The sequence below is a fragment of the Pezoporus flaviventris genome, unplaced genomic scaffold (genome assembly GCF_033815535.1).
Source record: "Pezoporus flaviventris isolate CSIRO_AGI_PZ_B2104156 unplaced genomic scaffold, CSIRO_AGI_Pfla_v1 ptg000071l, whole genome shotgun sequence".
Lineage (NCBI taxonomy): Eukaryota > Metazoa > Chordata > Aves > Psittaciformes > Psittacidae > Pezoporus > Pezoporus flaviventris.
In genome coordinates, this window is record NW_026892619.1 from 813,621 (window position 1) to 832,636 (window position 19,016).

The 19,016-nt window shown below is 62.0% G+C and overlaps 2 protein-coding genes across 7 annotated transcripts in view; one reads left to right on the top strand and one right to left on the bottom strand.

The window, feature by feature from the left end:
- PEBP4 (phosphatidylethanolamine binding protein 4) overlaps window positions 1-6,200 on the bottom strand; it is a 70,337-nt gene extending 64,137 nt beyond the window's left edge. Inside the window, exon 1 of one of the 2 annotated variants that reach the window (XM_061472393.1) lies at window positions 6,145-6,200. In XM_061472393.1, the coding sequence (XP_061328377.1) occupies window positions 6,145-6,185 (41 nt within the window). In that variant the 5' untranslated portion in view covers window positions 6,186-6,200. Of the gene's footprint in view, window positions 1-5,681; window positions 5,719-6,144 lie in introns of those variants that run through there. The other variant, XM_061472395.1, reaches the window with a different exon arrangement.
- Window positions 6,201-6,540: 340 nt separating this feature from the next.
- Window positions 6,541-19,009, top strand: RHOBTB2 (Rho related BTB domain containing 2). Of its 5 annotated transcripts, none has more exons than XM_061472399.1 (11): window positions 6,541-6,610; window positions 9,183-9,284; window positions 15,035-15,236; window positions 15,402-15,505; window positions 15,594-15,779; window positions 15,865-16,889; window positions 17,673-17,791; window positions 17,872-18,022; window positions 18,124-18,212; window positions 18,401-18,506; window positions 18,582-19,009. In XM_061472399.1, the coding sequence occupies exons 2-11, from the start codon at window positions 9,226-9,228 to the stop codon at window positions 18,818-18,820; spliced, it is 2,280 nt and encodes a 759-aa protein (XP_061328383.1). In that variant the 5' UTR covers window positions 6,541-6,610; window positions 9,183-9,225; the 3' UTR covers window positions 18,821-19,009. The 5 variants fall into 5 exon arrangements, with proteins under 5 accessions (XP_061328383.1, XP_061328382.1, XP_061328384.1 ...); XM_061472398.1 differs by lacking the exon at window positions 6,541-6,610 and adding an exon at window positions 8,792-8,911; XM_061472400.1 differs by lacking the exons at window positions 6,541-6,610; window positions 9,183-9,284 and adding an exon at window positions 10,306-10,678.
- Window positions 19,010-19,016: the final 7 nt, after the last annotated feature.

Genomic DNA, 19,016 nt, shown 5'->3' on the forward strand with positions numbered 1-19,016 from the left:
AGAGAGGAAAAAGGCATGAGGCTTCAGCAATTAGAAACATTAATGTATTGGGAATGATCCGGAGGGTTTAGGGGCTAATGGCTCCGGTTCCCACGCTACAGCATGGGCAAAGCCCATAATTAGAGCCCTGAGCATGCAGGCAGGCTCACGTGAGTAACGCTGCTCCCATCGCAGCCAGGAGCGCTGGCTGGCATGAGTCAGGAGCATCAAAACGGGGCTTACATCCTCCATCAGGCCAAGGGGGTGATACCCCAGCACAGCCACACAGGCAAGGACACCCAGTGTTAATGATGAGAGCTACCAAGAGACCCTGGCATGGGAAGGTGGCTTTGGGAAAAGCAGGATTCCAAACCCCTGTGTCCAACCCGGCCTTGAACACTGTCAGGGATGGGGCAGCCACAGCTTCTCTGGGCAAGCAGCATCACTGTGAGCATCCCCTTGGCTCCTGCAGTGGTTAACATGGGTGACCACGGGGCAGAGGTCACCCAAACAGCAGCAAAAGCCACAGACGGGGTGAACTCCGCACAGAAGCGGAGAGAAGCCCTTCACACAGAGGGAATATCAACCATTCCAATCCGGAGAGCTCCCTAGAGGATCCCCAAACGGGATCAGCACAAAGGGTTTGCTGACAGACAAGGCACAGAAGGATCCCCGGGGGATGCTCTGGAAGGAAAACCCACGGGAGCAACAGCCGCTTGCAGCATCCTTGCTAAGATGAACTCAGCCTTTCTCTGAGCGCTGTTTGCAGAGCAGTGACAAAGATTTAATTTCCCCTGCTCAGGAGCCTGTTGAAAAGGCAGCAGGAAGCCTCAGCAGCAAACCCACGCCATGGAACGGGCTGGGTTGAAGGGACCTTAAAGCTCACCCAGCTCCAACCCCTGCCACAGGCAGGGGCACCTTCCACAAGAACAGCTTGCTCCCAGCCTGTGTCCAACCTGGCTTTGAACACTTCATCACCAGGGTATAAAATCCATGGCAAAGTGATGCACCCGGAGCACAGCTCCTGCAGAGCCAGATGGGTCCCCAGGGGTATGAAGCCATCAGACTTTGATTTAGACTGCGGACCCTGCTGGCTCTGCAGCAGACACAGCCCTGCCTGCACCCCTGCTCCAAGCCTCACAAGCCCATGCAGGAGACGGGCAGCTCCCACCAGCCCATCCTCCTGCCCGTGCTTGGAGCCCTCAGAGCCAGGGAGAACCAATAAACCACGCACTGAGAGCCCACACTGAGCCGCTTCCCCTCCGGAGCGGGATGCTCCCATGGCAGAACACACCGAGAGCGGTGTCAAGGCGGGTGCAGAACAGGAGCCAGCCTCCTCCCCAGTGCGTTTGCATGGCACCTCTCCTGACTAAGAGTGCGGGACCGCAGGAATCTCGTCTTTCCAGCTGCTGGGAAGCCTCCGGCGCGGTGCTGGGGGAAGCTGTGTTCATCCAGGACTTCCACCCTGCGCTCAACGAGATCCTGCCTCCGCTGACGAGGATGCTTCACACCTCCACTACTGGGAATAGTGCTGTAACCCGCTCCTGCATCCGAGCGCCCTCCATCGCCTCACAGGCTGCTGCCAAGGCCCCAGAACCTTACCCAGGGGTGACTGAGAGCATCAGGGCACAGCTCAACCAGAACCCAAAGCATTTCAAGGAACATCAGCTCAACGGGACAGGCTCTCAAAGCTTTCACACGTGCAGAGCCCCCAGCTCTGCTGCTTTTACTTAATGCCGGGTTTTAACACAAACCAAAGGTTTCCAGGTCAGGAATTCCCCATAAATGCTCACGAGACAGCAGCTTTTTGTCCCACCAGGAGCCAAAAGCACACTGTTGGAGCTCTGGAATTTCCCACCCAAGCCACAGACTTCCTGTGGCTGTTAAAGATTAACCAGTGCCATTTCCAACCCACTTCAGGGCTTTTTCCAACTTCACCCGGCACAGCATCCCTGCCCCATAAAAACCTGGTTTATTTGATGCAATCCAAGTTTATCCCATCCCATCCCATGGAGTGACCTCAGCAATCCCCAGCCATTAACTGCCTGCAGGGACAGAGCAAGGAGACGGTGCTGGGCCCCAGTCCCCTCAGGGGCAGCCTTGCCCTGGGCTGTCCCCCCAGGCTGGAACCGGGCATCCCCTGCTGCAGCCCTGGGGTGAATCACAGCGAACCACTCCAGCCCCTTGGGAGCTGCCCCCTTCTCACATGGGGCCAAGGCCGTGGCTTTGCTCTGATGCTCCTGAAAGCAAAGGTTTCACAGGCTCACAGGATGGGAGAGGGCTTCTGCTAAGAGCTCATCTCATCTCCCCTCTGGCAGGTTCAAGCCACTCCCCTTGGCCTGTCCCTACAGGCCCTTGCCCAAAGCCCCTCTCCAGGTTTCTTGAAGCCCCCCCCCCTTAAGCTATTTATTGTTGCTGTGCATTAGCAAAGGCGTTGCTGGGCACTAAATGTCCTCATCCCCCCCCCAAGTCCAACCCAGCTGCTGCAGAAAGAGCTCAGCTCTTCCTTCAAAGTCCAGCATTTCCTGGGATTTGGGCTCCTCCTGCCTCAGTTTCCCCACAGAAACCAATTCCTAGGGCCTGAACGACAGCCAAGAGGCGTTTGTTGGCACGGATCCCCACCGGCAAGCAAAGCACTGGGCAGAGCCCTGGCCAGGGGAATTCCCTGGATCTTTTCTCCTGAAGGGAGCCCATTCCCAGCTGCCTTTTCCCGTGGCACTCGCTCGGCAAAGGAAACAAAACCGCATCCGCTCTCCCCATTCACAACCGGCGGCACCTCCAGCCCTGCTCTCACCTCGTCAGAGCCCGTCCTCCCGCTTCCCCCTCGGCCCCACTCCCAGCGAGTGCCCAAGGTCATCCTCACCTTGCCCCTGCCAGCCCCCAGGCCGAGGGCTTTGTGGGGCCGCTTCGGGGAAGAGTTGAGTGGATTTAGGGAATGCGACGGCTTTATTTCGGCTTGAATCTGCTCCGGGTTCCCCTGGACGGGTCCATGTGCCCCTAAGGATCAGGAGCTGAAGGCATGGGCAGAAACCAACCTGCCCTCCGCTTGCGACCGGAATAAGCCGAATCCAAACCTGCTCAGGGGAGAGCTAGAAAAGGTCCTGAGTGACCAAAGGGGAAGGCTCAGAGCCCCACAGGGGGGTTCAGACCTGCAGCATCCTCCGGGCAGGAATCGCTATGGGATCAGGGAGGGGATGCACGATGCTTTCACCCTTTGAAGCTGCAGCGCCTGCAGGCTCCTGCACTCTCATCCCAACAGAAGATGCAGCGCAGCACACGCTGGGTATCAGAGTAGAGCCAGGGCTGCTGCGAGCCCCCGGAGCCAAGCACCAGCCCCTCTCCCTCATGGGCATCACCGGAGCACCCAGGAGAGGAGGAACATTCCCCGTTTCCCAGGCAATAACCGCATGGCTGGGAGCAGCCCCCCAAGCCTGGCAGCATCACACAGGGAGCCCCCCCCTTCTCCTCCTGGCCTGGCTCCATCCCAAACCTCAGCTCCAGCAGCACCACAAGCAGGAACGTGTCTCAGCCCCTGCAGCACACAACAGCGCCCTGAGTGCAAGGCAGCAGCACCTTCACCCATAGCATCATATGGAGCAGGGATGGGGTGACCACATCTGCATCCCATCCGCACCCCATGAACCCCAGCAGCAAACGGCACATGTGGGGGGCTTGGGGGTGCCACTGCATGGCTGCAGAGCCCAGGCTGGTGACCTTGGTGCAGGCATCCAGCCCGTGGCACAAGTAACCATAGCAGAGCCCACCCTGCCACCAGCAAGCACCTTGTGACTGCTCCTGCCGGAGCTGCAGCTCTTCCTGGAGAAGGGCTTCTATTTTGGGCAGAGTGTTTTCACTTGGCCTATATTAAGCAGTCACAAGGCAGAGCTGTGCAGAGCCTCCTGCCTTCAGAGCCAGCAGCTCCCAGCGGCGCTGCGCTGCTCACCAGGCCCTGCCTGATGCCATCAGCATCCTTGTATTCACACCCTTGCCCAGAGGCACCTCTTGTGCTGGAGCTCCAGCATTAAGGACCCTCCATCCCCGCTCCCAGAGGCGGGAGAAGGAGCCCAGCATGGCTGCAGACACTGACACACAACAGCGCCATGGGGGTCCATATAGTGCTGAGAAAGCCTCAGGTGTGCCCTCTGCTCAACCTGACCCCAGGGATGCTGATGGGCACAGGGACCAGGTTATGGAAGGGTCCCCCAGGTATCTTCACCTCCCTTGCCACCCTTCTCCCACCATTGCACCCTGGCAAGAAGGCGTCTCCCAGCCCCATGGGTGCTCCAGTTGTGATTACAGCCCTTTGGGGATGCCAGCAATAAGGAAATACCCATTCCCCATCCGTGCCAACGGCACGGGCCAGGCTGGGCACTGCTCGTGGGAAAGCCCTAGGGCAGGAGGTTAATGAGGAGCTGGGGATGAGGAAGCAGCATCCTCTGCTCTGACTCAGGCTTGGCTAAACCCGGCCCCACCAGTTGCACCATCAGTTCCCAATGGGCTGGCAGGGCTCTGCTGCCCACCCCGTGCCAGCTGGAGCCAGGGATCCGCAGGGAATCTGGGCTGGCTATAAATAGCACCGTGTGGATTCAGCCTGCATGTGGCTCTTCCCTTCAGTCCACAGCCTGTTTTCTCCCTCTCTGAGGGGAGCACAGGCTGGATGGACCCTGGTAAATCACAGACAAAGCAGGGAGACAGACGGGTTCAATTAGTCCAAATCCCCAATGTACTTACACCAGATTAACCTCTGCACCAATACACCACCAAGCCACACTGAACTGGCTTAACCCTTCCTTAAACGGGGTTAACTGCTCTGCCACGGGGGTTGCATGGGTTTAATGGGCTCAGCTGAGCCCCAGCCCGAGCCCCATCACAGCCCCATGCGGGGGGGGGCCCTGCTCCCTTCAAAGCCTGTTTGGGGCTGGAAAGGGGTGAGGGTGCTCCCCACAGGTACCCAGGATTGGGGGAACTCCTGAGCTCGGGTCCCGCTTCCAAAAGGCTTCTCCAGCTCCCCCCTCCCCAGACACCCACTCCCAGCCCCCCGGCTGTGCAGGGGACCCCAAGGTGACCCCCGTTCGCAGCTCCCCGCACCAAGAGGGCTCCCACATCCCCAACAACCCAACCAGCAGCAAACCAAGAGGGGAAAGAGCCCAAGACCCTCCCCAAACACAGCACAACCCCCCCCCTTCCCACCTACCACCAGTATCCCCAGGCCCGCACCAGCAGCACGGCAGCAGAGGGGAGCCTGTGCCCAGGCAGGTCTGGCACGGCCCCAGCCCCACAGCAGCTCCTTGGCAGGGCTGAGGCTGGGGCTGGCTCAGGGCTGAGCATGGGGCAGGGAAGGCTGAGAACCCCCCCATGGTGACCCCCGTATGCAGGGCACAGACTAACGTGCACCCTGCAGAGGTCGAGGCTGCTCCACACCAGGCATTGCTCCAGGCTGGGAACGTTTTCCCTGCTCCATGGCCCAGCAAAAAGGAGCCCTCTTAGGGCCTGCACCAAGTCAGGCATGAAAATGCCCCTTGCTCCCTCTTCCAGCTTCACTCAGGGCAAGGTAAGGGCTCACTGGAGGTGTGAGCCAGCCCTGGGTGCCAGCCACACGCAGCACCAGAGGTGCCTGGGGTGCAGCACCAGCCCCATTACAAGGTGAGGCAAGACCTGGCCAGCAAAACCCCTGGTGCCTGTGCCGCAGAGCACGTTCCTACCTGTTATCAGCTGCATCTCTACCCGCAGAAGGCATCCTCCAAGGGAAGCAGGACAGGGGGGAGGCTCCTCCTGCCTCTTTTTAAGCCTGGTGGGCACCTGCAGCCCATCACCCATCAGCTCCCTCCTTTCCCATTGACTCACAGCTGGTCCCACTGAATCACCCCTGCCAAACACCTTGCCATGGCCCGTGGCCATTTCCCTGGTCCCTTGGTTCCCATTGACTCATCCAGAGCTCGCCCTCCCCTTTCCATTCCCATCCTGCTCGCTTTGACTCACCCTGCCCTGGGACCTGCCTTCAGTGTCACCAGCACCACGCCGGCAGCATCCCAGAGCAGCATCCCAGCGAGGGACCCCGGCCTGTGGCTCCCACAAGCACCTCCCAGCCCGTGCCCAAGTGCCACTGCCAAGCCCCAAGGCTGCACGGAGGGTTTGGTTTTCCAAGGATTCCCTCTCATTTCTCACCCTGGCTGGCATCTTCTGCTGTGTTTTCTTCCCCAGATCATGGGAGAAACAAGGGATTTGCAGACTTCAGGTGGAACCAACGGCTTAAACACTTTCCTTCCCCCTTCCCATCCATCCCCCCCCCTCCATCCAGGCCCATTTGCTCCAGCTGCGATGCTGGAAGCATTTAGGAATGAGTCTGGAGCCCGTTGGGAAGTGGGAGCGATGGGGAGCGGGCCCCGGCGCGTGCCGCCGGCGCACCCGGAGTGGAAAATTCCCATGTGTGGAGCTCGGATTGTGGTCCAACAGGTTTTAGTGCCGGCCCCTTTACTGGTGTCAGTGCAAAAACTCATCCTTAGGGCATTTGTTTGGATCACATGGGCGAGCGTATAAAAACGCGTCCTCCCTGCCCTGGCCACTTGGCACCTTTGGGAAGCGAAGGGACCGGAGGGGATCGCTGCGGACGGAGCCAAGCCGGAGCTCACAGGTAACCACAGCGCCTGCACCCAGCACCTCCAGCTCTGTTTCCCCACCCCAGAGCTCTGCAAGGGCTGGCCCCAGCCACAGCAATGGGATGAGGTGAGGCGGAGGGGGTCTTCCCTGTCTCCTTTCCCTCTGGAGCGGGTGATGCTCTCAGCTCCTCATCCCCTCATTGCCCCTTTGCTCCCCTTTGAGCCGCTGGACCCCAGCGAGGCTCCATGGGTTGCACTGGTGGCAACTGGAGCTGGCATTGTGGGCAGAGAGCCACGTGCAAGGAGACATCAAAGGGACTTGTGCTGTGGGGCCGATGCTGTCCCATGGGAACGGATCGCACCAGAGCCTCCCCATGGCTGCTCCTTGCTGCCTCAATAAGGGGTGTTGATGTCTCCTGGCAGGTAGTCAAGGGCGTCCATGCAGCACCAGCGCTGCCTGCCTGGCTCCTGCTGCCTGCGGTGGGGCAGGGGCAGCCGTTGGGGCAGGAAGTGGTTTTGGGGCTCGGGTGCTGCTCCCCAAGACGCTCTCCCATGGGCTATGGTGGGGAAAGGGGGTGACGCTCCCACCCATCGCCCTCTGCCCTGCCCCAGCGCTGCTGCTGCTGCTGGTCCCACACCCCAAGGCTCCTCTTCTCCTGCCTTTCAAGCAGCCACCATGGGTGAGATGAGCCCAAGTAGCTCTTCTGCTCCATCCCTCACCCCCTCGGTCCTGCCGGGCGCTGTGGGACCCCAGAAGTTTCCTCCCTCCCCATCACTGCTTCTCTCTCTGCTCTCCATCCCCACTGGAGACAGTTGCTTAGAAACAGACTCCTTCTTCTTTGAGTTTTTAATTAACCTTTCTTAAGATGGAGATAACAGCACCCCACCCCCCCCCCAGCCCTGCGCCATGGGACCAGGCCCAGGAAGGTCCCACACTTCCCCCTTCTCTCTGAGCATCGGTCCCCAGGCTGCAGCAATCCCGGCTGCCCCCCCGCACCCATAGCAGGGCACCATGTGGGAATGGATGCCTTTCGGGGGGGTTATTTCCCGTCCCTGCTGACAAGCCCGGGCTTGCTGGCGGTGTTAGCAGCCTGTTCCTGCAGCCCTTCCCATAGCAGGAGCAAAGGGAAGCAGCGAAGCCACAGGATGCACCGTTACAAGAGGAACTTTCCCCAAAATAGCAGCTTTTCACAGCGCTTGCAGGAGGCGTCAGCAGCTCCTGATGCTGCGGATGCTGCATGGAGCAGCCTGAGCCTGCGAGCGCTCCCGGCTGCAGCCCTCCTGGGAGCATGGGGCCGGGCCTGCATCCCCAAACCTGGCTGAGGCGATGGGAAGCAGCTGGAGGAGCAGCAGGAGCTGGGATTTCCTCTCACTCCGTGGGGTAAATCCCACACATCCCAGCTGAAGGGTGCAGGAATCCAGCACACGCAGGCTGAGACCTTGACCCCATTCCTCGAGCCCCAGATGTTCACTAGCTCTGCTAGAGGAGGATGCTGTGCTTGGAGGACACGTGGCATTAAACAGCAGTAAAATGGCTCCATCTGGGTTTAAATATTGATGGAGGGAGTGATGAATCCCTGGGATGCTGCGCGGTGTTGATGGCAGGGTGAGCTACCACCCGTGGCCTATCAGGTGCCTTGTTTCAGGGCTGGCAGACGGGAGCCAGGCTGGGTCAGAGGATGCAAGTGCAGTGAATTTCCAGAGCCTCCCATCTCCTGGCTCGGACATAGACCCTGCTCTGTGGCAGGACATGAGATGAAAGGTGCAGAAATGCTCTTTTGGCTTGTTCTTGACCTTCCCCTTCAGTTTTCCGGCCTCTCTGTCCCAGCCCGTGGAGGCACATCCATGAGGATTGGGGTTTGGCAGCATTTGGCAGGGTGCTGGTTGCAGACTTCCCTGCCTGCTGGGTCCACATGGATATTAAGTCCGTAAACAACACTTACGTGAGCTGCCACCTCCCTCCATGGTGAGGGAAGGCTGATGGAGCCTGCATGGGTGCCTGGGGGATGCTACAGATCCCTTGCAGCAGAGCAGAGCAGCACATTGGAGGGGAGACCCTCACTGCTCTTCCTGCCTGGATCCAGAGGACCCAGCACCACGGCAGGTCTCTGAACCCCGTTCCCAGCAAGAGCCAGGCTTTGCCGGGATCGAAGCCCGAGCTGGACTCTGCTCCAGCCTGACGTGTGCAGGCACCAGTGATGCAGAGCTGGGGAAGGAGGGGACAGCCCCGCTGCCCTGCCTTGCTCCGGAGCCCTGGCCAAGGCAAACATGCTCGGTGGTGGCACCAGGCACGGCCTGGGCTCCATGTGCCCGCAGGGAAGGCTCCCACTCCCAGGGTAAGATGCTTGGAGCAGGGAATGGGGACTCCCCCTTGACCACTGGGGCTGCGAGGAGGCTGTGGCTGGGCTTCAGCGGAAGGGATGGGTCTGTGCATGCCTGTTGCATGGATCTGTGCATCTCCCCCTCGGCTGCTCCGTGTGGGGAAGGAAGTGGCATGGGGAGAGCAGACCTCGTGCCTGAGAACAGGCTTTCAGTGCCCTGGGTAGCGGGGCAAGAGGGCAGGGGGTGGCTGCGGGATGTGACTCCATGTGTGGGGTGTTTTCACAGAGCCCTTCTGCCCTTCCCCTTCGGGATCTGCCAGGAGAAAGAGATGGAAACGCAAGGGAAAGGCAGCCCCGCCGGGAAGATGACAGCCATGGCCCACAGCCTGTGAGTACCCCCTGCTCCTCCTCACGGCTCTTCCTCCAGCCGCTTTCTGCAGGGGACTTTGCTCTTCGCTCCCCTTTGCTCCATTCCCGCATGGATAAGGCAGAAACCCCACGGCAGGGCTTAGGGCAGAGCAAGGCAAAGGCAGGCCCACAGCAGCGGGGGCTGCCAGGGGGGATTGGGGTGTCCCCCCCCGAAATGCGCTGTTCCCAGGGTGCTGCTGGTGAGGGATGCTGTCCTCTGCAAGGTGAATACCACTGAGCTCAGCCTCATGTGGGGACCAGGGTGGGGGGCACTGGGGGCAGCCCTGTTACAGCTCCAGTGGTGGCAGAGCTGCAGATGGGTTTGCATCCCTGTCGGCCAGCCCCCAGCGAGGCTGGACACAGGGAGCACCTGGGAAGGGATGGGAACGCTCCGGCATTAGAGTCATAAAGTTTAATCAGGGAGGGCATGGAATCATGGAACCAATCAGGTTGGAAAACACCTTTAAGATCAACAAGTCCAACCTTTACCCCATGACTGCCAATGCCTGGAGCAGTATCTGCTCGTGTCTGATACCCGGAGAGCTGCTTCTTTCCTTGCTGGGAAGGGGGAGATGGAGGTAGGAGGATGCTGTGGAGTGCTGAGTGCGAGCTTCCTGGTGTGACCCCCCTGTAGCGCTCAGCATCGGCTCTGGAGCTGTGTCTGGGGATGAGGGTGGTCATGGAGCTGGGCAGGTGGGAGCCCTCTGGGACAAGTTCAAGAGGCTTAAATCAGAGAGAGCCATGGGAGCAGGGAGAGGACAGCTTTGTAAGCACAGCCCTGACAGGGGCAGCGGTGCCGGCCTCGCCACCCCCGGGCAGCAGCGGGATGCAGCGCATCAGCTGAGACGCGTTTTGCCTCCCATGGAGATGCTCCGGAGCGCATTCCCATGCCCGGAGCCCTCCCTGGTGCCTCCCACCACCGTGTCCCTGCTCCTCCTGCCGGGAAAAGGGCCCGGGAGCCCCGCAGGCGACAATCGAGCTTTTGTTGTGCCTGGCAGGGAGGGCGCAGGCGGGATTCGGCTGCCCAGAAAGCTGCCGGCAGCTCTTTATGCCACAATTAAGCACCTGCTACAAGAGAGCAAATAAGCCAAATCATGCGGCTCCAAACCAGCCTTACGTGTTCCTTCCCCGTGACCCACTCCAAGCAGGAGAAGGCTCGGAGCTGCGGCTCGGCGGCTCGCAGCTCCCGTTGCAAGGCTCGGAACAGCTTCCTTGGGAAGCCAAAAGCTTCTCCACGGGCTCACGGAGCCGCCGTGGGCTCGGAGGCAGCCCCGGGAGCTGCCTATGCCCGGCTCAGACCGCCCCCCCCCTTCCCCAATAAGCGACTCCATCTCCTTCTGCTATGGAGAGAGAGATCCCGGTCCTGCGAGTTAGGTGAGGTGGGGGGCGATGCCGAGGGGGGGGCCGGGATGCAGGGCTGGGATGGGGAGCAGGGATCGGGGAGCTGCGAGGTGAGCGCCGGGGTCTGACGCCGGCTGACGCGGGGTTGCATCAGTGCCACGGGCTGGGGAGGCCGAGCTTAGCCCGGCGCCAGGAAAAGGGGGGGGAAAGGCGGCCGAAAGCCTTGGGAAAGGATGGCGAGGCATCACATGATGCGGATGTTCGGGGTCAAGGCAGCGGGGCCGGGCGCCTTCCCGGCAGCCGCGCTGCGGGGATGACTTTGGGGTTTTATGTGCCCTGAGCTGGGGGTTTGGGGCAGCGCTGGGGGGGGGCTGTGGGGTGAGGAGGGGGCTGTGAGGAGCGCTACGGGCTGGGGTGCAAGGGCAGCACTGCAGCGTGTGGATGGATGGGTCACATCTGCCCCACACACACGAGAACAGCCCCGGGTGCTGAGGGGGGGGGGGGTCTGGGAGTTGGGGGTAGCCACATGAGGGGTCTGCTCTGGTGCAGCCCCTTCCTCAGCTGGACTGATGGCCTGCAGCAGCACGCGTGGCCTGGCAGGGAGCTGGGGGGCTGGAAGATCCTGGGTAGCCCCCGTCCAACAAGGGCTGGGGGGGAAAGATGGTCCAAGGAGGGGGCAAGCAGAAGGTGAACCCTTTCCCAGCGGCAGGAGAGCAGGGAGAGGAGGGAGGATGGAGATGGGATACAGGGAGAGGATGAAGGCTGGATGCAGCAGATGATGGAGGCTGAGATGGGGGTATAGGGCTGGAGTCCCACACTGGTGTGGGTTAGGGGCAGGATGGAGACCAATCCGTGGCAAAACTGGGGGGCAAAAGGGCAAAATGGGGGTTCCCATTCAAGGCAGGATTGGGGGCGCAGGATGGGGGTCCCTATCAAGGGCAGGACTGGGGTGGCAGGACAAGGGTCCCCATGCGGCGCAGATGGTGGGGAGCAAGATGAAGACCCCTGCGAGGGGGGGCAGGAGGTGGGTCCCGCAGCCCCCCAGGAGTCCCCCCCCCCCCGGTCTCTCTCAGCCAATGGGCGGCGGCGGGGGGCCGGGGGCGGGGCCTCGGTGGGGCCGGTTGTTTTTTGTGAATGAAAGGCGGGGCGGGCGCGACTGCAGCGCGCAGGGCTCGTCCGCGCAAGGCTCCGCGCAGGGCTCCGCGCAGCGCAGCTGGGCCGCGGATGCTGAGCGCGGGGCGGCCGAGGTGCCGGCATGGGCCCCACCGCCCCAGGCCCTGAGCCGCGCAGCGCAGCGCCGAGCCCCGCCGAGCAGAGCCGCGCAACCTGCGCCGTGGCCATGTCCGGAGGGGCGAGCCCGGCCCCGGCCCCTGGGAGCCGCCGCTTCGTCTGTGTTGGTGTAAGTACCGGGGAGCCCCCCCCCCCGCTTCCCGAGCCCCGATCCGCGCATCCTGCCCCCTCACGGCGCCCGGCCCCGTCCCGCTGCACCCACCGCTGCCTTGCAGTGCCCCGCATCCCGGCCCGGGGGTACCGAGCACCGCCGACCCCACTGCTGTGCCCTCCACCCCCGGCCTGGGTCTAACCCGGCCTCCTTGAGATGTCCCACCCCCGATATGGGTGCTTCGAGCACCTCCGGCCCCTTGCAATGCCCTGCACCTCGATCCGGGTCCTCCGAGCATCCCTGGCCCCTTTGCAGTGTCCTGCTCCTACTCCCGATGCCCTGAAGCCCTAATCTTGGTGCTCCGAGCATCCCTGGCCCCATAGCAATGCCCTGGACCCCCAGCGTGGGCTCTCCGAGCACTCCCATCCTCACTGTACAGCCCCGCACCCAATCCCGGTGCTCCTCAGCCCCCTTGCAATGCTCTGCACCCCCGATATGGGTGCTCCGAGCACCCTCGGCCCCATCGCAGTGCCCCACATCCCCGGTGTGGGTCTTCCGAGCATCCCCGGCCCCATCGCAATGCCCCGCTCCCGGTGCTCCGGCTCCCCTGTGCCGCGGCCGGGCCCGTCCGTGCCGCAGCCCTGCTCGGGGCCCCGCTCCCTCCCATCGCGGCCTGCACAGCCCCGGCTCCTTCCTCCGGGCCCCGGCTCGCCCCCAGCGCACGGCTGCCGGTCGGTGGGTCCCTGGAGGGGCCGCGTTATTTTTGTGCATCGCTGCCGTTTTGGGGCTGTTTCCCCCCGCTTTGGGGCCTCTCCTCCGCTCGCGAGGTGCGGGATGGAGGATTTTTAGCCTGGGAGTTGCTAGGCGACGGTCCGGGGGTGATGGTGCAGTTGCCTTGGCAACCGCGGGCTGGGCAGCCTGGAAGGAGCGATTCTGGGGGGTCCCTTTGGGGTGAATTGGGTGCCCATGGTTTGGGTTAGGGGCTGCGGTTGGCAGGGAGAGCGGTGCCGGGGGCTGCTGCAGGCTGGAGCATCCCTGCTCCACAGGGAAAGGCTTTTTCTGGGGGGGGATCTCCGATGTTTTGGCATCTCGGGTTATTTCTTGCTCTCTGGTGGGTTTTGGAGAGATGGGGGAAGGTGGTTGCGGAGGTGGCTACGTGGTGCTGTTGGAATTGTCCCTGCAAAGAGGCTCAGCCCCCTCCGGGGGTGACGGGAGCTCCCCAGTGTGCTTCTGCTTTATTCCGAGCCCATATTTTGTGCCTGCTGCTGTCCCCCTCTTCCTCCCCTCCATGCAGGCACTGATCCCGTTAGGATTTAGCCCTTAATTCCCTCGGAGCACCAGACTTTCCCCTGTGCTCGGCTGGGTGCAGGATGAGCATCCAAACAGCCACCCGCAGCTGTCATCTCCATGTGCCTTCTCCCCATCTGAATGAGCTTGGCCCGCTTGGGAGCACGGCTGGTCCTAAAAATAACTGCAGCGAAGCTCCATGAGCACTGGTGACCCCCCCGGAGATCTCCTGGTCCCATAGGGGAAAGCTGATCCCGGGAAGAGCAGGGACAGTGGTGGAGGGGGATGAATGAGATGGAAACAGATTTCCATGGGTTAACAGGGAAGGAGGGAACCTGCCCTGACTCTTTGCACTGTGCAGAGCCCAAGGATGTGGCGATTCCCAGTTTTCAATGCCCTCAGCAGATAGGATTCCCTGCATCCCAAAGGATGGAGGGGATGAGGCAACTCGGAGAACTTTTGCCTTGGGACCAGCAGATGCCTCGGCACTGGCACCCAAAGCAGCCTGGATCAGTGCCACCCGCCTCTGCCCACGCTTGCCCTGTGGCTCGATGCTGCTCGGTGCGGAGCCCTCTCACGTGCCCTCTCCGCTGCCTGGTGTAGCTCAGGTGTGCCCAGGGAGCCTGCGCACGGGAGGGAGGTGCTAACATTGGGAAGTCCTTGCCAGGCAGGTTTGGGGCGCTGCGGCCGTGGTCCCCGCGCTCCGTTGCCATCGTTACCGGGTGCTGTAGCTCACCGAGCCTTGGCGCTGGTGGTTTATTATAGCAGCGCGTGAGGCCGGGCCCAGGAGGGGGTGATGAGGGGGGAAGAGATCTGTGGCTTTGGGAAGTTCAAAGCGATTGGGATGTGAGGTGGTTTTTTCTTTGTCCTTTTCCCCCTTTGGTTCAATCTCCTCCCTGCTTTTCCTCCTGGAAACCACATAAACCCCTGTCTTAATGCTGTGGTGAGTTCCTTCTGGCTGGTTTAGGGGGCTTTGAGCAGGCAAAGGGTGTTACACCTCACGGGATACGGGTGCTTTGCATCGGCTTCGCAGCACCCACAGCACCAACCTCTCTCTTGGGAGTACCGGGGAAGGCTGGAGATGCTGGGAGCCTTCCCAAACCCGACGGCTCCTGATCCTCCTGCGAACGCGATGAGTTTCTCCTTTGCTGCTCTTAGCTGGGAGCAACCATTCCCTGTGGGAATGGGGTGGGAGGTCAGCGCCGAGGGTGAGAGCCCCTCCACAAGCCATGCTGGCAGTGCCCGTGTGCGCGCTCGGTCGGTCGGATCTGGAAGCTTTGCTTGCAAAGGCTGGAAAGGGAGAAAGGGGAAAGGAAGAAGGGGGGGGGAAGGAGGAAGCCTCATCTCACATGAACAAGCGTGAGGCAGAGCGGGGAGGGAGGAGGGGATGAAACGCAGGGCATGTGTCTGACGCGCGGCACAGCAGCGCACGCTGCCACGGGCACCTGCAGCGTTACAGGGGACTGGTGGGGAGCTTTGGGGAGCTGCCTGCACCCTGCCTGCACCCTGCCTGCATTCCTGCCTTCACCGGCGCCCCCAGTCACTGCAGCGCGTCCCCCGTGCTGCCAGGGGCTGGTGGCTCCTAGTGTGAGTATCAGCATCGTATTGTTGCTTCGCCCCCACCTTGGCATCCCATCCCATCCCATCCCATCTGGAGACAGCCCACCCTGGCTTCTCCCAAGCATATTTCCGACCCCCCCCCCCCCCCCTTTCCCCTCCAGGTCCCAATTAATGGATTCTGACATGGATTATGAGAGGCCAAACGTAGAAACTATCAAGTGCGTCGTGGTCGGGGACAACGCGGTGGGCAAGACCCGACTCATCTGCGCCCGCGCCTGCAACGCCACTTTGACCCAGTACCAGCTCCTTGCCACACATGTGCCCACAGTGTGGGCCATCGACCAGTACCGTGTCTGCCAGGAGGTGAGGGTGATGGGGTACTCCAAGGGAACCCCAAGGAAAGGGAGCTGCACCCTCCCCATGGGGGAATTGGGGATGACTCCTCTGTATCTTGCATGCTGTGGGGACAGCCCCCGCTCTTGCAGGGCTCAAGGACTAAGGAGCTGGATGGTGCTTCTGTTCCCGCAGGTGCTGGAGCGCTCACGGGATGTGGTAGATGATGTTAGCGTGTCCCTGCGGCTCTGGGACACCTTTGGTGACCACCACAAAGACAGGCGCTTTGCCTATGGCAGGTAGGAGAGAGGCAGAGCCTTGGGCTACCCTGGGCATGGTGGGAGGGCAACGCTCCATCCCCAGGCTGCACCTTCCCCTTCCTCGCAGGTCCGACGTCGTGGTTTTGTGCTTCTCCATCGCCAACCCCAACTCCCTGCACCACGTGAAGACCATGTGGTACCCAGAGATCAAGCACTTCTGTCCCCGTGCGCCCGTCATCCTGGTGGGCTGCCAGCTCGACCTGCGCTACGCCGACCTGGAGGCCGTCAATCGGGCACGGCGACCCTTGGCCAGGTAGGGCTCGCGCCACGGGGATGTCTGCGCCTGCCCGGCGCGTTTCCTTAGCGCACATCTCTCCATTGTCCCCCCTCTTTTCTAGGCCGATCAAACCCAATGAGATCCTTCCCCCGGAGAAGGGGAGGGAGGTGGCCAAGGAGCTGGGGATCCCCTATTACGAGACGAGCGTGGTGGCCCAGTTTGGCATCAAGGACGTCTTTGACAACGCCATCCGCGCCGCCCTCATCTCCCGCCGTCACCTGCAGTTCTGGAAGTCCCATCTCCGCAACGTGCAGCGGCCTCTCCTCCAAGCCCCCTTCCTGCCCCCTAAGCCCCCTCCACCCATCATCATCGTCCCGGACCCCCCTTCCAACAACGAGGAGCGTCCTGCCCACCTCTTGGAGGACCCGCTGTGCGCGGACGTCATCCTGGTGCTGCAAGAGAAGATCAAAATCTACGCACACAAGATCTACCTCTCCACCTCCTCCTCCAAGTTTTACGACCTGTTCCTCATGGACCTGAGCGAGGAGGACCAGCAGAGCACCACGGGGCACGGCTTCGGGGTGGCCGTCACCGCGGCCGCCGAGCGGATGCTGCACCAAGAGGAGAGGCACCACGGGCGGGATTTCCTCCTCCGTGCTGCGAGCTTTGATATCTGTGAGAGCACCGAGGAGGCCGGGTCTGGCCAGAGGAAACCGTGCCTTAGAGCCTCCACCAGTGATGGGATCCTGCGGGGCAACCGCTACGAGAACGGGGAGCACGGGCTGCGGCGGGGACGGAACCTGTCCTCTTGGAGCCGGGCTTTCACCAGCATCCAGGAGGAGATGGCAGAAGACCCCCTGACCTACAAGTCCAAGCTGATGGTGGTGGTGAAGATGGACGCTTCCATCCAGCCGGGTCCTTTCCGGGCCGTGCTGAAGTACCTGTACACAGGGGAGCTGGATGAGAACGAGCGGGACCTCATGCACATAGCTCACATCGCTGAGCTGCTGGAGGTGTTCGACCTCCGCATGATGGTGGCCAACATCCTCAACAACGAGGCGTTCATGAACCAGGAGATCACCAAAGCCTTCCACGTCCGGAGGACCAACCGGGTGAAGGAATGCCTGGCCAAGGGGACTTTCTCGGGTACAACCACGGGCTGAGGGGGAGGACCGCATCTCCCTTGTGGGGGCTCTAATGGAAGGATGAGGGACACGCTCTGGGTGCCTGGCAGCTCCGTAGCGTTGTGTTTTACCCTGCGAGGGGTGCTCCTTCCGCAGGGGCTGCTGCTCCCCAGCCCTCCCAGGGCTCTGTTTGTCCACAGAGAGCAGCAAAGGCGACTTCCTGCCCCCCCCACTCCCTGGCTCTGGATTTCATGGGGTCATTGATTTATGAGCAGCAACGTGCCCTTGATGGGCCTTCCCCAGCACCGCATGCCACCGGCGTGCGCCGTGCTGCTGCGGGGTGATGTCCCAAGGGTGCCAGTGTCCCGGCATCCCTCCGGCTGGGTCTGGATGAGGCCAAGCTGTCGCTGTCAGGGACAAGCATGTGCCGGCCTTGGGGAGAAGCCGTGGGCCAGGGTGGAGAGCAGAGCGGGGCATGGGAAATCCCCAGCAATTCCGAGCTCCTTCCCAAGGTTCAAGCTTGGGCGAGACTTTTGCTTCCTGGGATTTCCACTTTGCTTCCCAATGTGCTGTGTTGTGCCTTGGGAAAAGCGCTTGGAAGAGGCAGAGCCCGAGCAAGGCCCTCCCCTGAACTCCTCTGCGCGATGAGGAGATGCTGGGAAATGAAATAGGGGTCTTTAGGGAGAAAACACGGGATGGAGCAGGCTCTGTCCCCTTCCCTCTGTGGTCCCCAGTGCGAGCCAGGGGGTGCCTGAGCCCTGGGTGACAGGGATGGTCCCAGCAGCATCCCTCTGCTTGTCCCCAGATGTCACCTTCGTGCTGGATGATGGTGCTATCAGTGCCCACAAGCCCCTGCTCATCTCCAGCTGCGACTGGATGGCCGCGATGTTCGGCGGCCCCTTCGTGGAGAGCTCCACCAACGAGGTGAGCCCGGAGCCTGCAGGGGGAAGGAGGGGGGACCAGGTGGGGACGGTCGCAGGGTGACAACGGAGCGCATCCCGTAGGTGGCACTTCCCTACACCAGCAAGAGCTGCATGCGGGCGGTGCTGGAGTACCTGTACACCGGGCAGTTCAGCTCCAGCCCCGACCTCGACGACATGAAGCTCATCATCCTCGCCAACCGCCTCTGCCTGCCGCACCTGGTGGCTCTCACTGGTGAGTCCCACACCGGCTGCACCGCGGTGCTGGCCCCCCGCTGTCCCCGAGCTCCCGTGTCAGCCGGTCCCAGCCACTCTAACCCCGTGTGTCCCTCACAGAGCAGTACACGGTCACCGGCTTGATGGAGGCGGCACAGATGATGGTTGACATCGATGGGGACGTGCTCGTGTTCCTGGAGCTGGCTCAGGTAGGAGAAAGGGCTGGAAGGAGAAGAGAAGGCTCCTTAAGGGGAGACCTTAGAGCAGCTCCAGTGCCTGAAGGGGCTGCAGGAAACCTGGAGAGGGGCTTTGGGATATAAGGGATATGGGGACAGGACGAGGGGAATGGCTTTAACGTGCCCGAGGGTGGCTCTGACGTGGGCTCCATCTCTCCCAGTTCCACTGCGCCTACCAGCTCGCGGACTGGTGCCTGCATCACATCTGCACCAACTACAACAACGTCTGCCGCAAGTTCCCCCGGGACATGAAGGCCATGTCGGGAGGTGAGTGGGGGCCGGGGCGGGGAGACGGGGGTTCCAGGGGTCCCAGCACTGCCCTCACCCCCCGTCTCCCTGCAGAGAACCAGGAGTACTTCGAGAAGCACCGCTGGCCGCCGGTGTGGTACCTGAAGGAGGAGGATCACTACCAGCGGGCGAAGAAGGAGCGGGAGAAGGAAGACTACCTCCACCTCAAACGGCAGCCCAAGAGGCGCTGGCTCTTCTGGAACGCCTCCTCCTCCCCTTCCTCCTCTCCTTCATCGTCGGCAGCCACAGCCTCCTCTTCCTCCTCCTCTTCCTCCTCCTCGGCTGTGGTTTGAGAGCCCATCCTCGCCCTGGCTCCAGCATCCCGGGGAGGAGGAGGAGGAGGAGGAACGGGGGTGACCTGCCCCAGCGCCAGGCGTGGAGCAGACGCCACCAGCCGAAGCCCTGGAGGAGACGATGGCAGCAGGGGCTCATCCCTGGGGATGCGCGGCAGCTCCTGGAGCCCTGCTCTGCCCGCGCACGCTGCAGGAG